Here is a 13,987-nt window from a genome sequence, read left to right on the forward strand (position 1 = left end):
AGCCGCTCCGCGGCATGTGGGATCTTCCCATACCAGGGCGCGAACCCGGTTCCCCTGCATCGGCAGGCGGACGCGCAACCACTGCGCCACCAGGGAAGCCCGATAATCACTTCTTAATGTATGAAAGCCAAATCATTATGCTGTACACCTTAAACTTATACAGTGCTCTATGTCAATTATATCTCAATAAAACTGGAAGAAAAAAATAGTCTCACCTTGTAGAGTCGTAGTGAGTAGAGGGGCTGTATGTACTTTTTACAGTGCTTGTTGGCACATAATAGGTGCTCAGTAGATAGTTTTTTGAATGAATGGCCGACTGGGCACATGAGGTTCCTTTTCAGCGCCATGGGCATTGTCATTGTTTCGATTCAAATTCATTGAGAAGAAAATGCATATCTATTGCCTCCAGATTCTCAGCTCTATAACCCTTTATTTATCGCCATAGCACTTTTCACCCAGTGTCACGACTTTGCTTGAATAAATAATGCAGTTCGTAAATGCTCACCATCTGACTCCCTTCCAAGAACAGAAACTCCACATCTGAGGCCATGCCTGTCTGTTCACCCACTACCTAGCTCAGTGCCTGTTAGCACACTGGCAGCAATGAACATTTTGTTGGATGAATAAATAATCAATGGCTACCAGTTCATCAGCTGCATCCCTTCATTTCCACTTTCAAGTTGTCCCATGCTTGGCTTTGCAGACCCACTTGGTCTTCACGTGGTTTTGCCGTTGATCCCCGCAGGTGGAGGGATGGCAATGCCCGGCGGAGATCAGGAACTCGGGAGCTACTACGTGGGTGTGGACGTGGGGACAGGCAGTGTCCGTGCAGCTCTGGTGGACCAGAGGGGTATCCTCTTGGCTTTCGCAGACCAGCCAATCAACCAGTGGGAGCCTCAGTTCAACCACCACGAGCAGTCCTCCGAGGACATCTGGGTTGCCTGCTGCATCGTCACAAAGGTATGGTCTCAACTCTCGCGTTCTCACACGTGTTCCCCTGCTCCCACCTGCTGAGTGTGTGTAGTGTGTCCATCTGGTGCCAGGGACAACGTCGGGGTAACTTTAGACACAGGCTTTGCCTTTAGGGAGCTCATGGTCTATGGCAGAGACCAACAGACAGCTGGGATGTAACGTGATAAGTGCTGGGGGCAAAGTGACTGTGGCTAGAGCGTAGGAAGGGGCCACACTGAGGGGCTCCAGGTAGACAGGATGGAGGATGCAGAACATGTAGACAGAGGATTCAGTCAGATGTGACCGAATGTGAAGACGTCACTGATAACCATAGATGACCTCTACTGTGCCCTCAGGTGTGCCCAGTGCTGTGTAAAACATGTTAACATGCATTATGCAGTCGAATCCTCACAACGACCCTGTAAAGGTACCCTCATTTTATTGAGGAGGAAACAAAGGCATAGAAAGATTAGATAATTTACTCAAGTTCATGCAGTTAGTAAGTAGGAAGGGCAGTCTGACTCCAGTGCTGCACCCTTAATCACTGGACTGTCCTGCCTTCCAAGTGGACAAATGAGGGGAACCTCATTTTGTTCAGAGGGAACTGCATGTGCAAAGGCACAGTGGCCTGAGAACGCAGTGGGTTCTGAGAAAGGAAGGAAGTCAGGCAAGACTAGTGCATCTCTGAGTTGTGCCAGGTAGATGTTTATCTTGAGTGGCCTTGGTTTGCTGTCAGCTTGCTGGCTTGGGAAAAGGAGTGTTGCTGGTTGAGAATTGTTCCCTTTAGTTTCACTTGACTGCTTTTATATCCTGGTGATCAGGAACGACAGAGACGCTTTTGTAGTTTTTTCCAGAGGGAAAAATAAAGTCCTGGGTTCTCTCTTCTCCCTGTTCCTAGTTTAGTTCCTTAAATATTCATGAAGGGCTTGGTAATTTGCAGATGGACAATTCACCATTCTGTCCGTATTGATCAGTTTGTTTAAACTTTAATGAGCTCTGGGCTGATGTTAGTGCCCCCAGAGAAGAAGGCAGGGAGAGAAGGTGGGGGTGGGAGGTACTGGAGCATTATATAGGAATAAAAGGGGGGCACATCTTCTCTTCTGCCTGTTTAATTTTCCTCCTCCCTCCCCCGCCCCGTCCCAGCCCCCACCTTGGTGAGAATCTTCTACTCTTTGCCCTTGGGTCTCCTTTGTTCTTCCAACATATAGCATTTCTTGCCATTAAGGAAATTGTCAAGAAGAAAATATAATCCCCTGATGAAAAGCTACTTTAAAACAGGTCTCCTCTAAGTACAGCTTGGTTTAATGTTGGATTTTTAATCATCTACCGGTGGCAGCCACCTCATCATCTGCTTGGGCCCCATTAGCCACGTGAGTGCTCTGGGCATTTGTCCTTAGCGAGGATGTCTCTCTATAGCAAACCTGGATAAACCTATTGGGTCTTAGGCTGTTCCCCTCGCATGGGGTATGGCCATGTGGCCGCATGTCAGAAGCCATATGATAAACATGACACATCTACTCACAGCTGTATTGCTATGTGAGGTTGAAGGAGGGGAGCATGTGTATATTAGAGAGGTAACACACCAGAGAGCACAGATTCTGGAGCCAGACTGCCTGGATTGACATCCCAGTTTCAACATTTATTAGCTTGTCGTCTTGGACAAGTAACCTTATGGTGTCTTGCTTGAGTTTCATCGTCTGTAAAATGGAATGATGACTGTACCTATCTGCATTGGGTCCTTGTGAGGATTAAATGAGTTAATGCATATAAAATGTCGTAACAGTGCCTGGAAATGAGTAAGCACTATGATTCCTATGGCGATGATGATGACAATAACAGAAATGAGTAGATGAAGGAGGAGAGTGAATTTCTAAGATGAAATACTGAAAAGTCAATGTCAGTAAGGGATGTACCTCATGGGGATATTCATTCCTTTTGTCGTTAGGGTTCATTCCTTCCATGTAAGATTTTGAGAAGCAGTGGTCTGGGGCAAGGGGTGACATAAAATACATCCCGACCTGTCTTGTCTTTCTCAGGGACTTAAGGAAGTCAAGAGTTTGAGAGCAGTTGTACTTACTGCTTCCTTTTCCCTAAGTTGCTCACATTGCCTGAGACGCTTTCCCCTTAGTCAAGTTAATAAAAACAATAAGAACAGCAGTAACAATATGATGATGATGATGGCAGCTAACATTTCTTAGGCACTGATTATGTTCCAGGTACCATGCTGAACATTTTATACTAATCACTTCATTTTATCCACACGACAGCTTCTTTTTTAAAAAACAAAACTGAAATCTAGTTGATTTACAATGTTGTGTTATTTTCAGGTGTACTATTTTTTTCAGATTCTTTTGTCTTATTGGTTATTAAAAAATATTGAGTAGAGTTCCCTGTGCTATACAGTAGGTCCTTGTTGGTTATCTGTTTTATATATAGTAGTGTGTATATGTTAATCCCAAACTCCTAATTTATCCCCCTACCCTTTTCCTTTTGTTATCCATAAGTTTGTTTTCTGTGTTTGTAGGTCTAGTTCTATTTTGTATCTAAGTTCATTTGTATCTTTTTTTTTCTTTTAGATTCCACATACAAGCAATATTATATGATATTTGTCCTCTGTCTGGCTTAGTTCACTTAGTATGATAATCTCCATGTTGCTGCAAATGGCATTATTTCATTCTCTTTTATGGCTGAGTAATAGTCCATTGTATATATGTACCACATCGTCTTTATCCATTCCTCTGTTGATGGTCATGTAGGTTGCTTCCATGTCTTGGCTATTGTAAATAATGCTGCAGCGAACATTGGGGTGCATGTATCCTTTCGAGCCATGTTTTTCTCTGATATATGCCCAAGAGTGGGATTGCTGGATCATATGGTAGTTCTATCTTTAGCTTTTTTAAAGAACCTCCATACTGTTCTCCATAGTGGCTTCACCAATTTATTATGAACTCTGTTTTAGAGCTGGAAGAAATGAGCTGTTAAGAGGTAAATTAACCACCCAAAGTCAGGGGTTGGGCTGCTGCTGTCTCCCTCTTGCTCTTTTTTTGTCCCTCTCTTCAGCCTCATCTTATTCCACATGCCCCCATCTTGGAAATCGTATTAAGTTACCTGAATTTTTTTTTTTAAATTAGCACTGAATGGAGAACTTTGAGCTTATCCTGATTGTTATATTAAGCATTCTGAATTACAAGTGCCTTTACCCAGCTGTCTGCTTATGTGGAAAATGTGTGCCCCCCGAGCAGGGGTCATATCTTGTGTATCTGTATTTCCTTAGAGTTCCTCACTTGTAATGTGCCCCATTCATGTCTGTTGAGTACATGAATGAGTGAAATATCTGTTGTTTTCATTATCTGGCATGCTGTTCTCTCATCTTTTTTTTAACCTGCCCAGTTCCTGGGTACCTTTTAAGGTAAGCTTAAGCATTACTTCCCCCTGGGAGCCTTCCTGGGGATGACCTCTGACAGTCCCTGCCTGCCCTTGACAACCTCAGAAAAAAGAGGGCGAGAAGTCCCTCTCTGCTACCCCAGAGCCCACGTCTTCACCTGTATCATTATCTGGTCCTTACCAGATTGTGTTTTAATTGGTGACTTGTTTTAACCATGAGCTGAACTCTTGGAGAGTGTCATCTCTGTGTCCACAGCATCTAACACATTGCTTGGCCAAATTTGATGCTCAGTAAATGGTTGCTGAATTAATGTTACTTAGAGCTAAAAACAAGCAAACAAAAAACATTCTGACATCCCTCATCTTGTTCAAATGTTGCAATAACTCTATGACATAGTTTGCCATACTTCCTATTTGACACGTGAGGATATTGAGGCTCTGAAACTAATGAGTGTTAGAGACAGACCTAGACCCCTACTGAGATGGCTCCAAATCCTCTTCTCTGTTCTACTCACCACTGCCCCTGAAACTGTCAAGTCTTTATTGGGTTGATACCCACACATCTAAAAATTTCTATGGAAACGCACAAGTCCTAGAGCTTATGTCGTCCTTGATTTTAAGGGCTTATATCCCTTTTTTGGAGCCACAAATCTTAATCACCTCAACAAGGTAAGAACATTGCAAGGTAGTGTCTAGTAACAGCTTCCATTAGGAAGAAGATAAGCTGAAGGTACCATTCAGCCAGCAGGTATTTGTCAAGTGTCATTAGTCTGCAAATATTCATTGAGCACCTACTATGTGCTATGCTCTTTGCTAAGCGCTAGATTATATATGGGAGCGAGGGCTACAAGAAGTTCTCTGCCCCTAAGGATGAAATAGTTCAGATGCATGGAAAAAAATAATACCCATGAAGCCAACGAAATACCATTTTGTTCTAAATTGTACCCGCTCTATGAGTAGTGGTTGGAGAGAGAAGGAGCAGGAGAGGGAGTCACCGTGTGGGATGAGCAATCATGTCAACTCCTGTATTTATAGAACCTTTATGGTTTACAGAGTACGTTCCTATTCATTTGATTGTCATACAAGGGAGGTAGGGGAGGGGTTGTTATTCCCATGTTCAACTGAAAAGAAATACTGAGATCCAGAGAGTTAAGTGACTTTCCCTAAGTCACCCAGGAAGTGGGTGATAAGCCTGAACTCAGGCCAGATCTCTGCATTCCCTCCATCTGCAACACCACATACCTTCATCTTTTGTCTGGATTAGCATTGGAATGTAACTGACCTCCTCATCTATGTCTGTGCACTTCCCCTCTCCAATTGTGCTCCTTCTTGAGCTGGAATGATAGATATATGTTAATGCTAACTTGATCAGGTCACTCTTTTGCTTACAGCTCTTCTGTAGCCCCATACTACTGCTTGGCTAGAACTCAGAATCCTTAACATGGCCTGTAGGCGCTGTGTGGTTTGGTTTCTGCCTGCTCTCCTGGCTCCTCTCATGATGTTTCTCTCAGCTCTGCCTTCCACCCATATTCTCCTTCTGTCATAATCCCACACATGCACTGCTCCCCCTGTCCTCTGGCCGGACTTTTGCACACATTCTTTCTTCTTCCTGCACACTTCCTGCCTTCCGCTGACATATTTCACTCCTATTCATCCTTAGATCCATACTGTCTGATAGAGTGGTCACTAGCCACATGTCACCATTTAAATTTAGTTAAAATTAAAGAGTTTAAAATTTGGTTCCTCCATTGCAGTAGCCATGCTTCAAGTGCTCGGCAGCCACGTGTGGCTGGTGGCTGCTGTGCTGGACAGCATGGATACAGAACATGTCCATCACTGCAGAAGGTCCCTTGCATAGTGCTGCACTGGATCTTAGTTCAAAAGGCAGTTGTTCAAGGAGGAAGCCTTTTCTCGCCCAATGTTACCTCCCAACTAAGTCCTATTTTACTCAGTGTTTTCACATCTCTTGTACTTTTTCTTCATAGAACTTCACATGGTTTGTGACTCATTCATTTTTTGATTAATATCAAATAGTAAAATCATTCTATAATCAAGTAATAACATAACAAAATAAATGAAGTAAAATAAAATAATTCCCATTTGTGGATTCATAGCTGTCTTTTCTACTAGATTTTGTACCGCAGGAGGGTAGGAACTGTAGTTTGCTCACCCAGGTCCTAACGTATAGTAGACCCGGGAAATGTAAAAGGAATGAATGGCTCAAGACATTGGGAGCTCCCTACTCCCAATCAATGAAGAAAGCTTGAGGAAGGATGTAAGGTTAAAAGTGCGGCTTGAGAACACGAAGAGTGGTTGTTCAGGAGGAATATTACGGACGGAAGTGCTTAGGTGGAAAAGTTAGAGTCATTCCCGGCTGGAGCAGGTGGTTTCCAATAGGAGGAGGAAGGGAAACTGGAATTGGTGAGGGGGGCATACCTGGGGTGGCTGGTTCTGAGGCCAGTTGGGAGCTCTTCTAGAATCATCCTGAGTTTCAGACTGACCAGCAACAGATTCAGGATGGCTTGGAGGAACAGAAACTAAATTCAAGGATGCCAGTTAGGAGGCAATTTCCTTCTTCTAATAAAGTTCTGGAAGCTGAGATTTGTTTGAACCATAAGGTCTGGGAGGCCTGGGGCTATGTCTGTCTTGTTGAGCATGTGTCCTCTGTGGTGGCACATGTAGGTGCTTAATACTATCTCTTTAATAAATGAAGGGCTGGGTTAGGATGTTGGCCGAGGAATAAAGAGGCGGCACAAGACCGAGAGACTTTGGAAGGAAGATCTAACAGGACCTGGTGACGATGGAGAGGAAGGAGGTAGAGGCAGTTTCAGAGTTTCTGTTCTTGGAGGAATGTTGGTGTCACTGACATAAATGGCAGTGTTTGGCCTCTATCTCTCTACCTTATGTTCAAGGGACACTACCACACCTGAGCTAGGATGCTGTGTAGGTAATGGACCAGGACTGGATTTGTTCATTTTACTGGTCACTTGAGTAGATTTTGTAAAACTGAAGGCCTCCAGGGGCCTTGCAGGTAACATACACCCCACACAAGCTGTATTAGCCTTGTTGTTATTCCCACCTCAGGGCCTTTGCACTGGCTGTTCTCCTGCCTGAAACACTTTTTCTGCCGTTTTCTACAGGGTCAGCTCCTCAGGTCCTTCAGGGGTTTCCTCAAATCTCACTTTCTCAGCAACTACCTTCCCCTTCTCTGGCATTCCTGATCCCCCTGACATCACTTTCTGGTATACTGTACATACACTATATAATTTTTTCGGTTTATTGGCTGTTGTATATCCTTACAACGTAACCTCCAAAACAGTAAGGAATTAAAAAAAATATTTTGCTTTCCATTGTTTCCCAAATACCCAGAAGAGTGCACAGCATGACCTTAGAAGGGGCTTGATTGTATTTGCTGACTGACTGAATGAGTAATTGAATTGTGTAGGCAACAGGGAGTGATGGGCCTGAGGGAACTGGGGATTTCATAACCTCATGCACACCCCCAAAGCTGACAAAGGCATTCAAATCAAGATTTAAAAGAATACAGTACCAGCCACATAGAACTCTATTGCAAGCTGGATTCCGTGAGGCCCCAGGCTTTGACCCTTGCTCCATATACAGCCAAAGATAAAACCAGGTATGCCTCTGACCCTCCAGTTCTCAGTTTGGAAGATTTCTGAGGAATGCTGTCTCCCCACCCAATATGGCACAGCCTGCTGATTTAAAACACACGCAGAATTGAACTGGTTCCCACAGTCAGAACAAAGCGATGCACAATCCCTTCCCCAAACATTTGTTTGCTGCCCCATAGCTACGAGTTGACAGTTGAGAGACATGGACCAGGTTACCGAATGAAGTTGCAGAAGTCTCCTTCTCTGGAAATTCTTTAGCAGAGCAATGTGCTTTCTCTCTAGCCGAGGAAATTCCCTTGATGCCAAGCTGTTGGGGTGAGTTTACTAGCCTGCTTTCTTCTTCCATTAATGAGCGTATAAAAAAGAATCCTCAGGTCAGCAGGTCAAGTCCCAGGGGCCTTCTGGGTAGTGTGACCCTGACAGCCATCTCTCTGAGATGGTTTAGATGGGGGTGGGGTCGGGGAGTGGAGGGGGTCCTCATGATAAGCATGATGAGCATGGTCATAAGGCATTTCCATATAAGGCTGGGGAAATGACAGTGGCTGCCTAACCAAATCAGGTTTAAATGCATGTCACAATTACTCCTCCAGTTCCTTGTGATAGGTTTCCATTTTAGAGATGGAGACACTGCACTTTTGAGGCTGAAAGGCCATGGTTAGGATATAGAACTCTGTAGGTCTTCGAGGGGATTCATAAAGTAGATTGTAGAGAATATTTTCTTTGCTTCTACTGGAAAGTCACTCCCACCATAATTCTTAGGAGGATTTGAGTTTATCCAATCTTTTCAGTTGTTTATCCTGTCATTTTATATGTGCTTACATGACACACAGAGCATGCTATGCTTCATACATCAGAAAGATTCCATGAACACAATTAGTAAGGCATCGAGTGAGTTTTCTGTCCTTCATATTTCCTACAAAGGTTGATCGGTTCCAGAGTACTTTCAAACTGATTGACGCTCTTGATCCTTACCTAGGAGTTCTCTCTCTCTCCGCAACCTGAGTCTCAGAAAGGTGATGAGATTAGTGCAAGATTACCTGATCTGGAAGTGGTGGAGTTGGAACCAGAAGGTGGCTCTTTTGACACTGTAGCCCATGCTTGTTTCTACTCCAAAGCTGCCTTGTGGTATTGAGTTTTATTGCATCTTCTACATGTTCCCTCCTAGTTCCTCTCTGGACTAATTGCAGGCCTATGTGGGGTGGGCTTGCCCAAGTCAGGCGTGCACTCTCTGGGCACAGAGACCAGGAGGGCCGCAAGTCAGGTAGAAGTTAGGGCTGGCTTGTTGACTGATGGATTGATGCTCCATGAGTTCAAAGAAGATTGGAGGCAGCTAATTTCCTCAGATAATGGCTGCTACTTATTGTGCACCAAATGCCAGATGTTGGGCCAATCACACCTTATTTTGCTGAATTCTCATAACATCATTAGGAGATGTAGGTCTAAGTAATAGCTTTGTTTAACCAAGGAAACTGGTTTTCTGGCTTCCCAAAGTCACATGACTAGTCGGTGGCAGAGCCAGGTTTCAAACTCAGGGAGTCTGCACCCAGTACCACTGATCTTAGCCACTAACCAGAGATTTCCAAGCCAAGTTGGAAGGACATTCCAGGTAGAGGAGGCCATGCTTATAAATGCTACAGAGACATGATCCAGCAAGGCAAGGGGGTGATTAGAATGGCTGGAATTGTGTAACATGCCCTGGGTCACATAGCCAGAGTGACAGAGCTAGGATTTGAAACCAGGTCTTTGTGGGTCATTGTCATGAGGCCATGCTGGCAGGCACTTGGGTTTGCGGCTCACGTTCTTCTAAGTCTTGATGGATCAGTGTAGTAAAGGCGTACAGGGCATTCACCTGGTGATGTGGGGCAAAGGTATTGCCAGGCGTCACAGATGGCTCACTAGCGGTGTTCTTGCGTGGAGCACATGCCCTCTCTGCAGGGTGAGTCTCTTGGGCAGGCAGGCAGTATGGTGGAGTCGGAAGAACACAGGCTCTGAGTTTGAATTCTGGCTCTGCCATCAACTGGCTGTACAACAGGATTAAGTTCAAATTCTCAACTTTGGAGCCCACTTGCTGTTCCCTTCCCTCCCCAGTCTTCCACTTACTTTTTTGTGAAATGGAAATACTAAATGTTTCCTCAGTGGGTTTTGTAAGGATTACATAAGATGATGCTTGTAAAGTACCTGGCACTCAATAGGTGCTCAATATGTGGTGACATTTTATAATTTATTGTTGTTATTATTTGAAAAAAATTAATGCTTTTCTTTGTTGAAAAATCTGTAATAATTGTGTGTAGCTCTTATTTGAGGAACCCATTAAATAGTAAGAAACAGAATCCTAAATGACAAGTCCAACATTCCAAAACAGGAAAAAAGAAGACTTGAGCATTTTAAATGGTGATGGACACATTTGAGTTGACTTTTGTGGTATTTAAAAGGTTATTGTCATGTTTTAAGTGGGCAGGAAATGTTAATGAGTATGATCACTCATGCTTTTTCACAAAAGGAAACCATAGAAACAAAAATTAAAAAATAGAATTCATCAATAAATCTGTTACTCTCTCTCTAGCTTAATAAATTACATGACAAAGTGAAAAATCTCCCATCTCCTCCAGCTGTCGTTTCTGTTCTCAGAGGCAACCACTATTAGCAGTTTGTTGTATATTTTTTTAGTTTTTTTTGTACCTTATTAATATATCATGGATGTATTTCCATTTCATCTTTTATAGCTCAACTTTGTAAAAACATATTTAACAGTTTGAGGTATAATTTACATATCATAAAATCATCCATTGTAAATGTATAATTCAATGATTTTATTAAATTTACACATTTGTGCAATCATCACCATAATTCAATTTTAGAATAGTTCTGTTACCCGCCAAAAGTTCCCTTATGCCTGTTTGTAGTCAGTCCCCAGCCCCAGTCATAGATAACTGGTTTCTGTCCTTATAGTTATTCCTTTCTAGAAATTTCACATAAATGGAATCATACAACATGCCTTCTTTTGTGTCGGACTTCTTTCACTTAGCATAATGTCTTTAAGGTTCATTCATGTGGTTGCACAGGTAGTACTCTTTCTGCGTACTATACTGTTGTATGGATATAACACACTTGGTTTCAACATTTGGTTAAACCATGATGAACATTTGATTTGTGTACAGTTTTAGGGTATTATGAACAATGCTGCTGTGAATATTCACATACAAGTCTTTATGTTGACATACATTTTAATTTTTCCTGGGTGGATACCTAGGAGTGAAATTGCTGAGTTGTGTGGTAAATTACGTTTCACAAAGTGCCAGACTTCTTTCCCAAAATGGCTGTATTTTACATTTCCACCAGCAATGTATGAGGATTCCACTTTCTCCATAATTTTCTAGCACTTGGTATTGTCACTCTTTTTTATTATAGCTGTTATTGTAGGTGTGTAGTAGTAGCTCATTGTGATTTTAATATGCATTTCCTTAATGACTAATGATGTTGAGCATATTTTTGTGTGCTTTGGCCATTTGTTTTCTTTGGTGATGTGTATGTTTAAATCTTTTGCCCATTTTGTAACTGGGTTGTTAATCCTCTTATTATTGAGTTATAAGAGTTCTTTATATATTCCATATATGTCTGTTATCAGATGTATGAATTACAAATGTTTTCTCCCGATGTTTAGCTTATCTTTTCATTTTCTTACTGTTTCTTTTAAAGAGAAAAATTTTAAACGATGAAGTCAAATTTATTAATTTTTCTTTTATGAGTCTTGCTTTTTAATAAATCTTTGTCTAGCTCATGTCATAAAGATTTTCTCCTGTAAGTTTTATAGTTTTAATTCTTACATTTGGAGATATGATACATTTTTTTGAGTCAATTTTTGTGTATGGTGTAAGGTAAAAGTCAAAAAGTATATGTTCTTCTTTTTTTTTTTTTTGCATATGGGCATTTAGTTGTTTTAGTACTACTGTCATACAGTCTGTCCTTTCCCCGTTGAATTGTCTTGGCACCTTATAAAAAATCAGTTGACCATACAAGTTTGGGTATATTTCTTATGTTTCTATTCTGTTCCACTGATGTATAAATTTATCCTTATGCCAATGCCACACTGACTTAGTAATGGTAATTTTATAGTCAGTTGAAATCAGGTAGCATAAGTTCTACAACTTTGTTCTTTCTTTTCAAAAGTGCTTAGGCTTTTCTATGTCCTTTACATTTCTGTATGATATAGGAACAGCTTGTCATTTTCTTAAAAAAAACCTTCTGGGATTTTAATAGGGGTTGTGTAGAATCTGTAGTTTAATTTGAGATTGCCATCTCAACAATGTTGAATTTTCCATTTCATGAATATGGCATATTTCTCCAATTTGTAGTTTCTTTTGTAGCAATGTTTTGTAGTTTTTGGGGTGCAGGTCTTGAACTTCTTTTGATAAATTAATTCCTGAGTATTTTGTTTTTCTGATGCTTCTGTGATCAGAATTATTTTGGTATTTCAATTTTGATATGTTAGTTGCTAGTATATAGAAATGCAGTTGATTTTTATATGTTAATCTTGTATCCTGTGATCTTACTAAGGTTGCTTATTAGTTCAGGTAGATTTTTCTTTTTGATAAATTTCTAAGGATTTTCTGCATATGGGATTATGTCTTCTGCAAAATAATACACTTTAACTTCTTCCTTTCCGATCTGTATGCTTTAACTTTCTTTTTCTGCCTTATTGCATTGGCCAGAGCCGCTAGTACAAGGTTGAATAGAAGTGGTGAAAGAGAACAGCCTTGCTTTGTTTTGATTAGAAGGAATCATTCATTTTATTGTGAAGTATGATGTTGGCTATAGGTTTTCGTAGCTGCTGTTTATCAGGTTGTAGAAGGTGCCTTCTTTCTTGGTTTATTGAGTGTTTTAAATTTTTTATTTATTTATCTTTTGCATCTGTTGAGATGATCATTTGGTATTTGTACTTTATTCTATTAGTATATGTTATACATTAATTGATTTATGGATATTGAACGACTCTTGCATTCCTGGGGTAACCCCACATGGTCATGGTGTATAATGAATGTTTTATATGTTGCAATATTGGTTTGTTAATATTTTGTTAAGGATTTTTACACTTATGTTCATGGCAGTTATTCGTCTACAGTGTCCTTTTCATTTGATATCTTTGTTTGGCTTTGGTATCAGGGTAGTACTGGCCATGAAATGTTGGAAAATGTTCTCTCCTTCACTATATCCTGAACAAATTTGTATAGGAGTAGTATTGTTTATTCTTTGAATGTTTCACAGAACTTCCCAATGAATCCATCTGGTCCTAGAGTTGTTGTTTTGTGGGAATGTTTTAGGTGCAATTTTATTTTTCAAGAAAGACTGTTTCTCAGTTTCTTATGTGGCTTTGGCCAAGTTCCATAGCCCCCAAATGGTTGTTTTTGATGATGTTGTTCAGTTTTATGCTTTTATTTTGCTAAGAAGATTTGCCAACTTCTTCATACTATCACACCCAGAAGATGCTTCTCTACCTCTTCTTTTTTTTTTTTTTTTTTTGCGGTACGCAGGCCCCTCACTGTTGTGGCCTCTCCCATTGTAGAGCACAGGCTCTGGACGCGCAGGCTCAGCGGCCATGGCTCATGGGCCCAGCCGCTCCGCGGCATGTGGGAATCCTCCCGGACAGGGGCATGAACCCGCGTCCCCTGCATTGGCAGGCTGACTCTCAACCACTGCGCCACCAGGGAAGCCCTACCTCTTCATCTTTAATGGCTGTAGAAAATTCTGTTTTACAGATATACCATAATTTATTTAATAAAAATAGTTTTTCCAATTTTTAGGTATATTCTTAAACAGTTAACCTTTGTTTATATATAATTTTACTTACTCATGCTAATAATTCACTAAGATAGGTTCCTAGAAGTAGGATTGCTGGGTCAAAAGTTACGCATTTTTTGGGCTTCCCTGGTGGTGCAGTGGTTCAGAGTCTGCCTGCCGATGCAGGGGACACGGGTTTGTGCCCCGGTCCGGGAAGATCCCACATGCCGTGGAGCGGCTAGGCC

General features: G+C 41.5%; 1 protein-coding gene across 1 annotated transcript in view; it reads left to right on the top strand.

Annotated features, from left to right (window-relative positions):
- The window catches only part of FGGY (FGGY carbohydrate kinase domain containing), a 417,095-nt gene that overhangs the window by 37,585 nt on the left and 365,523 nt on the right, over positions 1–13,987 (top strand). The window contains exon 2 of the mRNA XM_055083910.1: positions 746–960. Within this exon, the coding sequence (XP_054939885.1) occupies positions 754–960 (207 nt within the window). The 5' untranslated portion in view covers positions 746–753. The remainder of the gene's footprint in view (positions 1–745; positions 961–13,987) is intronic.

The sequence above is a fragment of the Physeter macrocephalus genome, chromosome 4 (assembly GCF_002837175.3).
Source record: "Physeter macrocephalus isolate SW-GA chromosome 4, ASM283717v5, whole genome shotgun sequence".
In the NCBI taxonomy this organism is placed as follows: domain Eukaryota; kingdom Metazoa; phylum Chordata; class Mammalia; order Artiodactyla; family Physeteridae; genus Physeter; species Physeter macrocephalus.